General features: G+C 45.2%; 2 protein-coding genes across 5 annotated transcripts; both read left to right on the top strand.

The window, feature by feature from the left end:
• Positions 1–5,322: 5,322 nt before the first annotated feature.
• Positions 5,323–9,843, top strand: y (L-dopachrome tautomerase yellow). Its single transcript, XM_017174877.3, has 2 exons — positions 5,323–5,759; positions 8,040–9,843. The coding sequence occupies exons 1-2, from the start codon at positions 5,501–5,503 to the stop codon at positions 9,428–9,430; spliced, it is 1,650 nt and encodes a 549-aa protein (XP_017030366.1). The 5' UTR covers positions 5,323–5,500; the 3' UTR covers positions 9,431–9,843.
• Positions 9,844–10,962: 1,119 nt separating this feature from the next.
• LOC108080378 (uncharacterized) lies at positions 10,963–15,544 on the top strand. Of its 4 annotated transcripts, none has more exons than XM_017175100.3 (4): positions 10,963–11,139; positions 11,237–11,677; positions 11,966–12,033; positions 12,315–12,724. In XM_017175100.3, exons 1-4 carry the CDS (start codon positions 11,060–11,062, stop codon positions 12,581–12,583), a joined length of 858 nt encoding a protein of 285 aa, XP_017030589.1. In that variant the 5' UTR covers positions 10,963–11,059; the 3' UTR covers positions 12,584–12,724. The 4 variants fall into 4 exon arrangements, with proteins under 4 accessions (XP_017030589.1, XP_070144593.1, XP_070144591.1 ...); XM_070288490.1 differs by lacking the exons at positions 11,237–11,677; positions 11,966–12,033 and adding exons at positions 14,829–15,076; positions 15,129–15,544 and having other exon boundaries at positions 10,999–11,139; positions 12,315–14,774; XM_070288491.1 differs by lacking the exons at positions 11,237–11,677; positions 11,966–12,033 and adding exons at positions 14,829–15,080; positions 15,129–15,294 and having other exon boundaries at positions 10,999–11,139; positions 12,315–14,774.
• Positions 15,545–15,936: the final 392 nt, after the last annotated feature.

Below are 15,936 nucleotides of genomic sequence, written 5' to 3'. Positions count from 1 at the left end.
GCCGCCGCGCTTTCCTATCGCTAAATTTTTAATTGGCCAAGACAAAGGCACAGTTTTTATGCATAATTAGAGACTTAGAATTCGGACTTGGAATAAAACACTAATTACTAATTACTAATTACACTCAAAAGGCAGCGGGGAGCGTCCAACAAGAGTGGATCGTTTCGCTGAAGCCTCTGTCGGATGACTAAGCTAACCCTGGACGAGTTCAGCCACTTCCTATAAGCTATTCCATCTGTAACTCGAAGCTTTCCAAGCTGTGAAGACCTTGAACTTCAAGTCATAATTAGAAAGGAAAGAAATTTACCAATCAGAGTGTGCTTCCTTTACGTGTTTTTGGCCTAACTAATGATACTATCAACCAGGAGGAGGAAGCAGCTTATCTAAATACTTTTTAATTGACAACTAATTGCGGCCAGGCCATGCCAAAACTCGACACTAGACGACAGACAGTTTTCATTTTCATTTTTCATTTTCGATTTCAATTTCAATTTCAATTTCGTTTTCGTTTTCAATGCTTTGGCATGGCAAGTCTTTAGCCAGCTAATTGGCAGAAACAACAACTTTTCACCGGGAAATCAATAGGCGTTGGAGAAAAGCGAAAAGACAACGCACGCACGCACAGCTAACCCGAGCAAACACAGACTCTAATTTCAAATGCTCTGAGAGACTGCGAGAGACCCTGACCAGCTCAATCGGGACAAACATGGCCCAATTTTCATTGTGCTAAAAGCCAAACAAAAACTCTGGCAGAAAAAAACCCGGCAAAACACCTGGATTCTGGTTCCATTTTTCGTATGTATATAAGGCGGCAGCATATCACTTTCTCCATTCACTGAAACCCGAGACAATTACCATCATGAAGCTGCTTAGCCAATTTCTTCTCGGACTTGTCCTTGTCCTCGCCGTGATGAGCTCCCTTGTGAATGCTGGTAGCAAACATAAGGACGATTGGTCAGATGAATCGCTCATTGGAAACTCGGAATCGGACGAATCCTTTTTGAGTGAGGGCAACGTTCAACAGGATTACCTGAATGTGGGAGACTATGTGCGCCCACCGCCCCCATGGTGGTTCTAGAACAAAAGCTTCTTTTTTAATTTGTATATTCTTATTTATATATATTTTTTTTGTATAATTTGTATTGTTTTATGGATTGTCTGTTTTGTTTCTGTGGATAAAATCAATGCAATTTAAAATAAATATTTTTGTATAAGTAAAAAATCCCCAAATTGAGTTTCAAATGTCTGCTAAAAATATTAAAATCGAACAAAGATTCGGACTTTCCGCTTTAGTTTCGCTAAATGCTCAAAAGCGGATGAGCAAACGTACGCAAAACGGACAAGTATTGCAAATTCTCAGGTTTATACCCGTTAAAGATGTCGAAATCTTATTCGGATTCCATAAATTATAGAATTTTCTGCCACAAAACCCATGACAGGTGATTCGAATCGAACGTTTTGTCCGCTTGAAATCCGTAAAACTATCGTTTTCAATATCATAAACGCAGGTTTTTGTCTGCTGGGTGGCCACTTTAGTCTGTAACTTATACGCACCAGCCAGTAAGATTATCTCGCAATCAACGCACTTTTAAAATCCAAAAAACTAATGGAAATGTTATTATAAACCGATTGTCGATCGATTACCACATTGAGTCGCTTTAAGAGCCATAAGAAGTGCAGATTACGATTGGCTTAAGATAAGTCGCTTTAGCTCATAAATTTCGAAGGCAGCTCGCTGATTTATGCCACATTATTTAAACCCCACAACGATCTCTTATCCGCACCATTTACCCAGCATTTTCGACAACTGCTTTTCCTCTTGCGTGACAAGTGCACCGCCGCGGCGGTATTGCGGCCAAATTGATGTCTGTGGCAACGTTTTGAATGCAACGCAGTTACACGGAAAAGTAGCTGCAGCCTGATTTATTTACTTAATGTTGCCATTGAATTTTGCACTGGCAAAAAAAAGGTGTGTAGTGAATTGATCTTTGATTTTAGATCTTATCAAACTTAGAGAGCACAGATGATGATGATGATTTCCCTCTGCAATTGTAATTACTATACAGTTTATATTGTTGAAATAATTTGTAAAAAATAACCACAGTGCATGTCAAGGAGGACACACAAGGATCTCTGATGGTTGAGCAGGAAATCTTTCTGTCCACCCCGATTTTGGCCAACGGTCAGGGCCATGGACATTGAACTTGAAAACCGAAATGAACGAAACGTTTGGACAAACTTAGGTTACAGGGGAACAGGTTTCCCAAACGGCCAAGCCAAAAAAAAAGTGCCAAACCCCCGAACGGAGGATAACCATAAGCGTATGCCTGGAAAACTGTCCAAAAGGAGGAAAACACACAAGCCGGACAATGTCATTTCAAAGCCTGGCTGCCTGCATTTTACTTTCCGCCCAAGTCAACCGATCCGCTAATGTCTTGCTAGCAGGTTGCATTGCATAATGGCAATTATGCCAAAGAGTGCGGATCGGACTGGAGGAGTCTTTTGGCCACTTAGCGCGGCTCTCGTCACTTGATAATGTTGTTTTGTTTTTGATTTTCGTTGCTGGAAAAACTCGTTTCAATTATTGGGAAAAGAGTTGAGCATAAATCAAAATTAAAACAAGTAAGTAGCGAAAAGGCTGCGGAAAACCGAAAATTGTACACTCTCAGGAGTGTGGAAAATGGGAAATTGGTTCTAAGAAACTAATTAGGATTAAAACCTAGAACTTTTACTGGAGAATATCCTCTACCGATTCATGAGATACATGACAAAGTAGTCTTTACTTTGACTTTGGCCAAGTACATCCACAGTTATCCTGGCTGATGCTTCATTGGTGGCTCTTGGAGGATGATATCCCACAAATAAAAACACTAAACAAGTCAATTCAATTTAAATTATAGGGGTTAATGGCTGCTGCTGCTGCTGCTGCTGGCGATGGCATCATTAATTGCATCCAGTTACACAACACCAACAGCATCAACAGCAACATCCAGGCAGCAGCTAGTAGCCACTAGCCACCAGACGGCTGGCCACGAACGACATCCACCTAACTGCGGCAGCAGCTCACACAATTAATTAATAAAAACGCACTGGTTGTGGCTTTTTATGGTCCGATCCGGCGATCCGGCGTTTGCAATAAATTCAGGCAGCATTAAACGTAATTATGTGGAGCATATTTCGTGTGCTGCGTGTCTTTGCGGATTTATTTCTATTTATTTTGCTGCAAATTCTGTGGGTGAGACATCGAATGCGGCCAAGGGATCAAGTTAAACGGCTTTTCTGCGAATTGCCATTAAATTAGCATCTTACAAAGTCGTTAAATTAGAGCGAGAAACCATTATTATTCTGAAAATTAACACATTTTGCAAATTAAAAATTAATGTTGAAGCTTTTAAGAGCTGAGATACTGAGATATTGAGTAGAAATATCAGGAGTTACCTTAGTGAGTTGAGTTCATAACAACTCCCGATTGTTTCAAGTGTAGCCTATGGTGTTTAGGATTAATGCAAACCACTTCATCAGTGGAGGTCGTAAAACATTCGCAGCCCCCTCGGTCTCTCCCTCTCCATTATGCGTTATTCTTGTTTTTGTTTTCCTCACATTTTGGCTGACCAAAAAATGCATATTGGGCCAAGAGTTATGCGGACGGACGCCTTCGGTTGCAGTTTTGGATCTTGCGGCGATGGCCATTAGAGCAGAGCCAGTACCCCCCACTCTAAGCTCTAAGGGGGATGCCCTAAAAGCCAGGTGAGAAGAGCAGAGTGACGGCTCAGGACCACAAGTCTTGCAAAGTCTAGGTTTTCGCAACTGCAATACCTTCTCTTAGGCAATGTTTTCATATCCTGGGGTTACCTTAACACCTCACACACCTCAGCCCATAAGTAGCGGAAACCAAATATTTGACCCTCGCCGGAATTGTGAATCATTGAAAGCCACCAATCGAAACCCAAACTATGGCCATTCAATCGAAACCAGGCCCAGTTACGCGAGCTTTGAATACTCTTTGAAGTCTGTATATTCATAAATGTATAAATGTGGGTGAAAATTAATAGCTAAGGCTTTGGTAAATGATTTTTCATGCCATTAAGTTGTTAATGGAAATTACAACGATTAGAGGTGACAACAAACTAATTGGTGTTTGGATTTGTCTAGTAAATGGTTGTGAATATTGCCTATCTTGATATCAGTGAAGGAGACCTTTCCTATTCTTGATCAGCATCAACAGGCGAGTTGATCTAGCCATGTTCTACGCAAACTAATCCCTCAGTTTAAAAGCTATCTGAATGAAACGTTGTATATAGTCTTCTGAATACTCTTACTACTATATATGTTGGAACGGACCAGATCGGGCGACTATATTATATAGCTGCCATACAAATGATCGACAAATTCTTAGAAAAAAAATTATAACTTGACTGTTTTTCAACATATCTTGATTATTTTTGGGATTTGCCCGTTTTTTATTAATTCAGATTTATGGTTTTTATTTTTAAGAAATCAGACAACTATATCATATAGCTGCCATAGGAAGGATCGTGAAATTAGGAGAAAAATAAGTATAACTTTGTTGTTTTTCAACGTATTTTCATCTACTTTAGGATATGAGCTTCTTTTATTATTTTAGAGTTTTGGTGTAAATTTCCCGAAAATCGGACAACTATATCTTATAGCTGCCATAGAAATGATCTGTAAATTTAAATAAAATCTAAAGCCGGGAATGTAAAAAGCGATTCTTAATGATCCCATAGCAAACTTTAAGGGTATACAAACTTCGGCGAGCCAAAGTTAGCTTCCTTTCTTGTTTTTTATAATTGATTTGCAAATAAGTAACGAGCGCAGGCGCACGTAGCCAGTCATTGGCGAAGGTCGGGATCCAGGCTTAGCCTTAGCCCCACTGCCCCTTCGAAAGAGTATTAAAATTTTGAAAACCTATATACCTCTACCTGTATATCAAAGAGTCCACCACCGGCGAAAGGTGTCGGCTCTGATTCAGTGCGGCTCGATGTGTATTTCTTAAACGGAACTCTGGCGACCGCTAAACATGCGTGAAGTATAGCTTCCAGCATGGCTAGTACCACCGATTTGACCCGAGCAACACCGAGCCGAGCACCGAACCGAGAGGCATGCGATCTGTGTCCAGACGAAGCTCGGAGTGCGCCGAGTGCCACCACGCGTTGGCGCCTTCGTAGTTTCGCCGCCGTTTTCGCTGGCCTGTCTTCGTCATTGGCTTCGTCTTCGTCTTCGGAACAAAAAAAAACCTCATATAAAACGTGGCCGACATATTGTGGCCAACAGTCGTAAGCGCGCCACGGTCCACAGAAGGGGATAAAACAATAAATAAATATACAGATTGGGCCCCCAGCTAAAACAGAAGGAGTAGTGCATCAGGAATTTGTTTCCTTCTTTTTTTTTTTTTTGGTTTTTGCCTTGCCTTGCCTTGCCATATCCTTATATCGGCCCCCAGTGTCGTCTGTGCGTTTGTAGCCCCGAGAAGTGTGCCATGAGGTTTGTCCAGGACAAAGGATGCATCCTGCCGCTGCTGCTGCTGCTCGCCACGCTGCTGTTCGCGTCTCCCTCGTGGGCCGCCTACAAGCTGCAGGAGCGCTACAGCTGGAACCAACTGGACTTTGCCTTCCCAAACGCCCGGCTCAAGGAGCAGGCCCTGGCCAGCGGTGACTACATACCACAGAATGGCTTGCCCGTCGGCGTCGAGCACTTTGGGAACCGCCTCTTTGTCACCGTTCCCCGCTGGCGAGATGGTAAGTTGGTCCGGATGCAGATTTGAGTGACAACATATCCGTTTTTTGGGCATCATTAACACTTTGCCACACTTTGGGTGTGGAAGTGTGGAATTGGGTTGATTGAGGAATTGCTGTCAGGTTTCTTGTATGCTGTAAGTGACTAATTGTGGTTGTGAAACAAGTAAGGAGCCCCAAAAGATACTTAGACTTGGACTTTACTGGCAACCAACCCTATAAGAGTTTTGCTTAAATTGTGCAAAGTCAGATTTTTGGGTTTTTTGAGGAGCCCAATGCCCAAGAAACAAAATTTTACAGCTTCTCTTCTTTTTGAATTGAACATTATATTATTTTTAGAAAGATTCACAACAGCAGCAGAAGATTTGCAAGTTCAAGGATACGTTTTCGGGTGTGCCTTACATTGAGGGAGCTTCCAAAGAATGGATTTCGTTTCCGGTGTTCAAAGAACCTTGCTGTCAAAATTGTGTCCAAACTCTTGCTTTTGATGATGGGCACGGGCTTGGGTTTGGACTTGGGCACGCGAGTTGACCTCTCACAAATCCGGTTGATACTTGCGGGGCGCGCATTCAGGTGTTGCATTTACATTTTGTTATTTTTTTTAAACAATTAACCGTTGTAAAGCGGATTGTGAATCGGCATTGGCATTATATGGTATTATATGACGACCATCCAATATATATTCGTATATCTGGCAATTGTAAAGGCTTCTTCAGGGTCGCCGGCGTTACACAAATGGAAATCCAATGGCAGACAATAACATATTATAAGGCATTATGCCATTAGCCCATGATTAGTTTTCAGTAGAAACGGAGTGAGAGTTTCACAAAAGCAAAGATTGGGTCTCTAACGAATATCACGGAGATTGCAGAAATTTAACAAGATTTAGTTTTTTGGCAAATATCTTATTTCACAAGCTTAATTATTGGTTAAATAATCAATAAACCATTTTTTCAATCCCTACATTCTGGCCTAGCCTTGAGCTGTTACATTTCCAGCTTTGAGAATGCCAAGCCAATGGTTTGCGGCCAGAAGGTCATAATAAGGCAAAAAAAAAAAAAAGGCCCAAAACAATAACATAAAGTACGTGAAAGTTGCGGCAAAGGCTTAATGCTTCAATGGCCATCAAAAGCAATCAATTAGTCAGAGCAAATCGGCGGCCAAACAGCCAAACAGGTAGACAACACCTGCAGTTGACAATAAAGAGTTATGATTTATTGAGCCACCGTACTTAAAGCTCATTATGCAAATCAAATAGTAATGGCAAAGCCATGGGGTAGGTAGCCTGTTTAGGGCTGTGTTCTCACATTTGTAATGAGCTACAGCGACAGGATTACAAATTGAGATACGAGTTACAAGCCATGACTCAAAAACGAAATTGAAATCAGAATGCGAGTGCAACTGCCACTGCTAACCTGGGAATTGGCAACACTAATTGGCCGGGTAACGAGTCAACAACTCGGCGGAGTTTCAAGACAAGTCCGTATTTCATATAAATTCATTAAGCCACACAGCCACGCAGCCGCAGAGCACAGCCTCCGGTCATTTGGCCATTTATCCATTGAGCCACTGAACCACGAAGTGGACACGAACATTAGCTGTGCTGCTCGGTGTGTGGCTCGATCTAAATCACAAATGAGTTCGCAAAAAAATGTCTGAATTTTAGGGGCGGAGACTGGAATCTGGATTTTGGAGTCTGATTTACAGATTAGCTTTACAAAGTTGACGACAGGCAACAAAAAACAGAACATTTGAGGAATTAATTAAGAGCACTTACAGTCAGCCATTTAGGAAGAGACTTTCTTGTTATTATACCCGCTTCATGGCTTTAGAAATCCAAAGCATAACACAAATTGAAAGGCGTGGATCGGGGAGGAACTCCAAGCTTGGAGACGTGGCAATGTCGCCCCCAAAAACGCCTTGAAATTGGTCAAGAGAGCTGGAGAGACGGGGTGACTCCACCAAGAAGCAATTGGAGCGGAAATCGTCGGTTGAGGCTCGTGGCAACGACAACGACGACGACAACGTGGTATTGCTCCTCCAGTGTGTTGCCTCAGTGGGGGCTAATGACATCGGAAATTGCATGCCACCTGCACACTGGCAACCTGCAACGTCTGTGGCCCAATCCAAGCAGCACACGTTTAGCCAAAAGCAGCAGGCTAACCAAATAAAGAACATCCCATTATTTTACATTTCCCATTTTCCTCACAGTAATTAATTTTAATTATTTTATAAACCATTTTATTTATAATCTAATTGATCATTTAACATTCATTTTTACAGGCATCCCGGCCACTCTCACCTACATCAACATGGACCACAGTCTGACAGGATCGCCGGAATTGATTCCGTATCCGGATTGGCGGGCAAACACAGCCGGTGACTGCGCCAACAGCATCACCACAGCGTATCGCATCAAGGTTGACGAGTGTGGCCGCCTTTGGGTGCTGGACACCGGCACCGTGGGCATTGGCAACACCACCAGGAACCCCTGCCCGTATGCGGTGAATGTCTTCGACTTGACCACGGACACTCGCATCCGGCGCTACGAACTGCCGGCAGTGGACACCAATCCGAACACTTTCATAGCCAATATTGCAGTGGACATTGGCAAGAATTGTGATGATGCATATGCCTATTTTGCGGACGAGCTGGGTTACGGCCTGATCGCTTACTCCTGGGAGCTGAACAAGTCCTGGCGCTTCTCGGCGCACTCGTACTTCTTTCCAGATCCCCTAAGGGGCGACTTCAATATCGCCGGCATTAACTTCCAGTGGGGAGAGGAGGGCATCTTTGGCATGTCCCTATCGCCTATTCGCTCGGATGGGTTCAGAACGTTGTACTTCAGCCCCCTGGCCAGTCACCGCCAGTTTGCCGTCTCCACGAGGATCCTTAGGGACGAGACCCGCACCGAGGACAGCTACCATGACTTTGTGGCCCTGGATGAGCGTGGTCCGAATGCCCACACTACGTCCCGGGTGATGAGCGACGACGGCGTGGAGCTGTTCAACTTGATTGACCAGAATGCCGTCGGATGCTGGCACTCCTCGATGCCGTACTCGCCGCAGTTCCACGGTATCGTGGACCGGGACGATGTGGGTCTGGTCTTTCCCGCCGACGTTAAGATCGACGAGAACAAGAACGTTTGGGTCCTCTCGGATCGTATGCCCGTGTTCTTGCTCTCCGACCTGGACTATGCGGACACGAACTTCCGCATCTATACTGCCCCGCTGGCGACTCTGGTCGAAAACACCGTCTGCGATCTGAGGAACAACGCCTACGGACCCCCAAATACGGTGTCCATACCAAAGCAGCCTGTACTACCGATTGGTCCTCCCTTGTACACCAAACAGTATCGTCCTGCGCTGCCGCTGAAACCGCAGACGAGCTGGGGACCATCGGCGTCGCCGCAGCCGCTGCCTCCAAGCCGCACCTACTTGCCGGCCAATCCGGGCCCCGTCTCCACTGTCAGCGTCACGAATACCGTGGGCCCAGCCGGCGTGGAGGTGCCCAAAGCCTACATCTTCAACCAGCACAATGGCATCAACTACGAGAGCAGTGGCCCCCATCTCTTTCCTACCCACCAGCCCATGTCGCCTGTCCAGGACGGCGGCCTGAAGACTTATGTCAATGCCCGCCAGTCGGGCTGGTGGCACCACCAGCATCAGGGTTAGGTGTGCGGAGCGCGGACAGAAACTGGGTACGGGGTACAGCACACTTTACTCACTCGCTTCTTCTAGGATATTTAAAGACCAGAAAGAGAGAAAAGGGAAGGAGAAAGGAGAACCACGAGGTGAACCATCAACAGCACCAGGAATCAACGTATATATTTAATAGTTACACAACTGAGAATTTCACATAGTTTTTCGTTATTTAAGCAAGAAATAAAACATTTTTTTTTGTTTGTAAACATTACATGAAAGCCCAGTCTGCGGAAAGTGTTAAGATATTTAAAGTATAATGAAAACTATTGCAGTGCAAACTGTTCCCAGTCTAAGTTCAGCGTAAAAGCCCAAAAGATGCACCACTATTTTGGTAGAAAGCTTATTCAGCCCAAAAGATGCAGCATTTTATGGGCAGACAATTTTTAATTGCATACTTTTGAGCTGCACGTACTTTTGGGGGGGTGTTTACTTCTAGCATAGAATTTTGTATAATTAACCTAATAAAACCTACCCTGCATTAATTTTACTTTTGAAAACGGGTTTATGTTAGTTTTTATAAGGTTAACAAATCTGCATACTTAGTTTGAAATTGAAAATTTTATCAAATTTTGAGAATTTTAATGATGTAACCCCTTATCGAATTTCGAAAAAATCACAAAAAATTTTTTTTCTCCGGAGTTGGCTTAAACGATTCGCCTGTTGATGCTGATCAAGAATATATATGATTTATAGGGTCGGAAATGATTCCTTCGATGAGTTTTAAGCTTCTGCCTGAAATTTTAATACCCTGCATAACTTTGAAAATTCATAACTCGGTCAAAAATGCATTAATTTTACTTTTGAAAACGGTTTTATGTTAGTTTTTATAAGGTTAACAAATCTGCATACTTAGTTTGAAATTGAAAATTTTATCAAATTTTGAGAATTTTAATGATGTAACCCCTTATCGAATTTCGAAAAAATCACAAAAAAAATTTTTTCCCCTCCGGAGTTGGCTTAAACGATTCGCTTGCTGATGCTGATCAAGAATATATATGATTTATAGGGTCGGAAATGATTCCTTCGATGAGTTTTAAGCTTCTGCCTGAAATTTTAATACCCTGCATAACTTTGAAAATTCATAACTCGGTCAAAAATGCATTAATTTTACTTTTGAAAACGGTTTTATGTTAGTTTTTATAAGGTTAACAAATCTGCATACTTAGTTTGAACTTGAAAATTTTATCAAATTTTGAGAATTTTAATGATGTAACCCCTTATCGAATTTCGAAAAAATCACAAAAAAATTTTTTTTCCTCCGGAGTTGGCTTAAACGATTCGCCTGTTGATGCTGATCAAGAATATATATGGTTTATGGGGTCGGAAATGACTCCATCAATGCGTAATGAGCTGCGGACTGGAAATAAAATACCCTGCAAGGTTTTCGATGACACGGACGCATGCGCAGCGTGGTTGGCAACGCGACCCTAGAAGCCCAGACTATCGGACTGTCGATAGTCGATGTCGATAGCTTTGTTGCCTCGTTCTTTCCCTCGGCCATCTCTAGCAAGGCACCTCTTTTGAAACAAAAATTAAACATTTCTCTCGCCAAGTTCTCAGCGTCAAAGTGCACAATTGAGGAAATCCCTTCCTCGTAAGATGTTTAATGTAAACACCAGCTTGCAGGAATCCGCAGCGCCGTTAGAAGTTGAAAACGCCAATTCGCCGACAAATAGCCAGTAAGTGTACAGAATTCTCAAGGCACAACAAAAACAAGGAGATGGATCTCCGGAAAAGAACACTTTATACATGAATATACCGAATATACACATACAGGTTCCACGAGCAGCGGCTGGTGGAACAGTTCTGCCGCCAGACGCAGCTGCTCAAGTTGGTGGAGGGCTCCGCCGAAAGGTTCGTGGAGCACTACCGGCGCACACGCCGCCCGGAGGATCTGCTGGCACCCGTCCAGGTGCGCCTCGACTTTGACTACGCCCACCTGCTGGAGCAAGCGCCGCGTCTGCTGCAGCTGGTGCTGGAGGAGCCGCTGCAGTTCGGCGAGGCGGTCAGGTACACTGTCTACGGGCTGGTGAGGGCCCGCCTGAAGACCGCCGGCCTAAAGGCCATCGATATTGGCCAGCTGCATGCCCAGTGGCGGTTGGTGGGTCTGCCCTATACGCCGTGCCTGCAGTTTGAGCCGCGGGATCAGTGCCTGCGCCTGGGCTTAAGTCAGGTGCAGGGCATCCTGGCAGCATATACGCCACGGGAGACGCTGGTGTAAGCCGGGGGGGAAAGAGTCTCTCATGATTTCTTGATTCTCTCATGTATTTTGATTCAAATGTTGTTGTTTTTAAGCCAAAAAGTAGAGCAATTTCTTGAATATTGGCCACTAAAAGCTGTCAATAAGCTTAAGGTTCTTATTTCCTGTTCAAAATCTGTAAAATACCTGAGATTTCCCTTGGGGATTGTAAAAATTTAAAGCCTTACAAGAGACTAAAGGCTGGGAGAGCAATCCCTGTTCAGTTTTGCGACTTAAAATCCAACAAAGTTTGTATTTTTTTATAGTTTGCAATCAATTTGGTTCTGCAGCAGCGGCTGTATGCGCAATGCCATACAGACCAGCTCCACGGATGGTATGTCTTCCAAGGCAAATGTATCGTTGAATCCCCATTAACAATTCCACCAAGCAACTCACATCACTCACATTAATCGCTATTAATTTATGTATTTAAAGCTAAAAACTAACTAGAGCATGATTTCTTTCTTTATTTATTGTTATTTGTGCACTAATAACCCCTGTAAACCCCCTTAAAACCCCTGTAAACCCCCTTGTAATCCATCTGTCACCCATCTATCTTTCAGTTTAAGCCACCAAAATTGTGCAGTCACCTCTCTTTCTTCTCTCCATTCACAGCTCCCTTGTGTTCGGGCTGCTCCCGGCCCATGAGTGAATACCAGAAGCTGAGAGTCACGGAAACATTTCGCCTACTGGCCATCCTGCCCTGCTCCGCCGTCCAGACGCCGCGTCTCCTTGGTTGCCTGCACCGCCCCAAACTGATCCGATTGCGAGCCCACAGCCACGACTGCGAGTTAAAGTTGGGCTCGGCGTATCTCGTCACCGGCTACTTTGACGGTTCGGCCAGTACCTACCACCTGGAGGCATGCCATCTAAGAAGCATCTAGGCAGCCAGGGTTGCAGCCGCTCCAGCCGGCGCCGTACGATCCAGCTGAGTGAGTTTCTGCGCGAAGAGGATGAGGATGGAGTCCAGCAGTCCAACGAGGGCTCCATTGCAATCCTCGCTGCTAGTTGCGTCACTGCAACCCCTGTTGTGACACCAGACACAACCACCGATGATCTGGAGAAGGTAGCACTTAAATCCCCAGCAGATTCCCCTGCCCAGACTCCTCCATCGCCTCCAAGCCTGCAGAACCCAGCAAACGCTTGGCATTTATCTTCCGCCGAAAGGGAACCCCCCTCTCAAGGCACCTTTAGGCCCGATCAGCAGGCATTTCCCGACTTGGGCAAGCAGGTGAAGAAGGTCAAGGCGCTGGCCTTGCCGGAAGCCAAAGTTAAGTCTCTCAGCACAGCTCGTTCTCGACGCGGTGGCCCAGTTCTGGGCAACTTTATGCCAAAAGCAACAGCAGCTGGCAGAGATCAGGCTGTGGCCAGGTGGCTGAGCTCCGTCCAGTCGCCTTTTGATATAAGTCAGCCGAGTCAGCGCAGCAAGGCGCCTTCCTCTGGTTCTCCGCCCAGGATAACCATCTTGAAGAGACCCACATCCCAGCAGCCAGAGGAAACAGCTGCTACTCCAGCTCTGGAACTGGGACCATCCCAGCAGAGGCAGCCACCAAAGAGTCCGGGTCTCTCAAGTCAGAAGATGCCCGAGAATCCTTCTGCCCTTGCTGAAATTCCGGCTGGCAAGGAGGATGCACTAGTGCCCGCTTCCCCATCTGCCACAAAAGATCAACCACAAGGCCGCAGTCGTAGTTTCTGGGAGGAAAGCGACGACTCATCCGTGGAGAACCAGTTGCCAGCTCCAACACATAGCTCTTTACTGAATGCCAAGGCCAAGGAGTTCCGTCCAGAGCGACAGCAAGAACAACTGCATCCAGCTGGAGAATCTCCTAAGCGAAGACGTCGCCTTCAGCGTTTCAATCGCACGCTCAAGCGCCGCCAGCTCTCGCAGGCCCACATTGATTCGTTATTTGAGAGCCAGAGCCAGGCTCCGCTAGTCCTGCCCAGTTGCTACCACAGTGCCCCCCCGGCGGCGGCTCAGCAAAGATCTGTAAGCCCAGGCATCGGGGATTGTCCAGTGGCTGCACCTCCTCCAACTCCACCTGGTGTCAATGAGGATAATGCTGAGGTCAGCCAGTTGGTTTTCCAAATGGAAAGCCTCTCCTCGTCTGGGGAACTGGAGCCTAAGGATGTCTCTTTGGCGAACCCCTTGCCCTCCAGTATTTCTGGTCCAAGTCAGCTTAACCACACGCTGAGTTCCTCCTTGGCTCCTCAGGAGAAGAATCAACCAGAGACTGTCATAAGCCCGGATTTGTGTTACAGCGGGTCGTTGTTGGATATGGACAGGGAGGACACGCAGGAGGAGGAGGAGCAGCACCAACAGGAGGAGCAGCACCAACAGGAGGAGGAGCAGCAGCAGCAGCAGCAGGAGGAGGAGCAAGCATCGCCTCTCCTATTAACCCCAAACTTGCAACCAGAGGCAGGACACCAACAACAACTCCCTGTCACCCCCAAACTGATCTTCCAGTCACCAGCCTCGCATGGCCAGGATTACCCCCAACCGGATCTTAACTGCGTGCCCCACAACCTCAAGAAGCTGCACAAGACGGTGACGCAGCGGTACTCGGACTACGCCTTCGTCTACGCCTTGAGTGCCCAGCTGGGCCAGGAGTGTGTGCCCATGGACTGTTATGTCTACCTCAAGATGGCCCTCTTGGCCAGCCTGGTGTCCATAGAACCAGACGAGCTGCGTCCACCCATATCGCTGTGCATCATTGCCACGGACAGCCTGATGGCCCATCGCCTGATGAACTCCATTGGCCAGCTGGCGCCGCGTTTTGTGGGACCCCACGAGTACGGGCTGCAGCCAACTGTAACCGGTGGTGGCCAGCTGTCATCGTTGCGTTACAATTGGGTGGTGGCCAGTCCCCTGCTGTTGGCCCAGCAGGGTGTCTACTATGTGGGCGACTGGACACGCCTGGCCAAGGAGCAGGGCGAGCAGATTGAGAAGAGCATTGAGAATGGTTCGGTGGCAGTGCCGCAGCTGCAGACGGATCAGGCTTTGGAGGCGGCCATTTGGATGCACTGGCAGCCGGAGAATTCCAGCAATCAAAGCTTGACTTTTGCCAAATTGTGCCCGTAAGCAGGAGGGGATTATATATCAATCGAGGTTATATATTTCTGTTGTTTTAGAATCTTTGGCCTGCCCATTTATATGGGCGATGGTCTAGCCACTAGCAAGGACAGCCTGTGGAGCTTTCTGCTGCGCCAGCACTCTAAAGAGGACGAGCAGGAGGATGACCAGCCGGATGGCTTGAATATACCGGAGGAGGACATGCGCATGCTGCTGCATCTGCTAAACCAGCGACAGGTAACCTTCGAGGAGAAGGCCCAGCACATGCTGCAGAAGTACTATGTAATAGCCAGAAAGGAGCGACCCAGTGAGTAAGTGCATCAAATCGAGAATTTAGATAATAAAAACTCCCCTTTCAGCTGTCTTCACCAGCAAAACTTACATTGTGCTTAAGCAGTTCGCCGAATCCTTTGCCAAGCTGGCCTTGCGCCTGGAGGTCCTCGAGTCTGATGTCTGTGTGGCCATCTTCCACTGCGAGCACTTTGTCCAGCAAATCTTTGGCGGCATCTCACAGCCACCGCCAGCGGTGAAGAGTTTTCGTGTCATCTCGCACATTGATCCGTATATGAACGAGTTTTCTCGCTGGCTCTTGCAGTATTTGGATCGCTACGAGGACCAGGAGCTGGGCATGCACAAGGCCAAGCGTCGCCGCTCGGATACTTGGGAGTTTTTTTAAACAAAAACTTGAGTTTTACAAAAACCACAGAGTACTCATTAGTCGCTAGGCGATTTATAAGAGAACTTTAAGTATTTGTAGAAATTTTCTACTTTTCTACTTCCTTTTTATATAATTGTTCTTTATAAACTTTCTAATTTACTTTAATATTCTTATTTTAATTTAATTAATTTATTAATTTAATTAATAAATAAACAAACTTAAAAAAAACAAAGAAAAACGTACCTGGTTAAGTACGAAATATAGTAATATTTTCAAGAATTTTTAATATTTAATATTTCTAAAATATAAATAAATAAATAAAAAAAGAGACTGTCCCAGTAAATGATAGTAAATAAATTATTGTGAATAGTAAATAAATGATAGTTAATAGTAAATAAATTATAGTGGATAGTAAATAGTAAAAAAATATTAATAAATAGAAATCAGTTAAGAAATCATCTTGAAACTGTATAGTAAGTCTCAGTAGAATGAATTTAGCTTACATGTAT

This window comes from Drosophila kikkawai, chromosome X (assembly GCF_030179895.1).
Source record: "Drosophila kikkawai strain 14028-0561.14 chromosome X, DkikHiC1v2, whole genome shotgun sequence".
Taxonomy (NCBI): Eukaryota; Metazoa; Arthropoda; class Insecta; order Diptera; family Drosophilidae; genus Drosophila; species Drosophila kikkawai.
The sequence above is the reverse complement of the archived record's forward strand: the minus strand, read 5'-3'. Positions and strand labels throughout refer to the sequence as shown.

Excerpts from the sequence above, each read along its gene's own strand:
- LOC108080378 (XM_070288490.1), top strand. The coding sequence starts at position 12,562 with ATGCCATCTAAGAAGCATCTAGGCAGCCAGGGTTGCAGCCGCTCCAGC. Across the intron at positions 14,775-14,828 it reads ACTTTTGCCAAATTGTGCCC|AATCTTTGGCCTGCCCATTT; the intron begins GTAAGCAGGAGG and ends CTGTTGTTTTAG. Across the intron at positions 15,077-15,128 it reads AGCCAGAAAGGAGCGACCCA|CTGTCTTCACCAGCAAAACT; the intron begins GTGAGTAAGTGC and ends CTCCCCTTTCAG.
- y (XM_017174877.3), top strand. The coding sequence starts at position 5,501 with ATGAGGTTTGTCCAGGACAAAGGATGCATCCTGCCGCTGCTGCTGCTG. Across the intron at positions 5,760-8,039 it reads CGTTCCCCGCTGGCGAGATG|GCATCCCGGCCACTCTCACC; the intron begins GTAAGTTGGTCC and ends TCATTTTTACAG.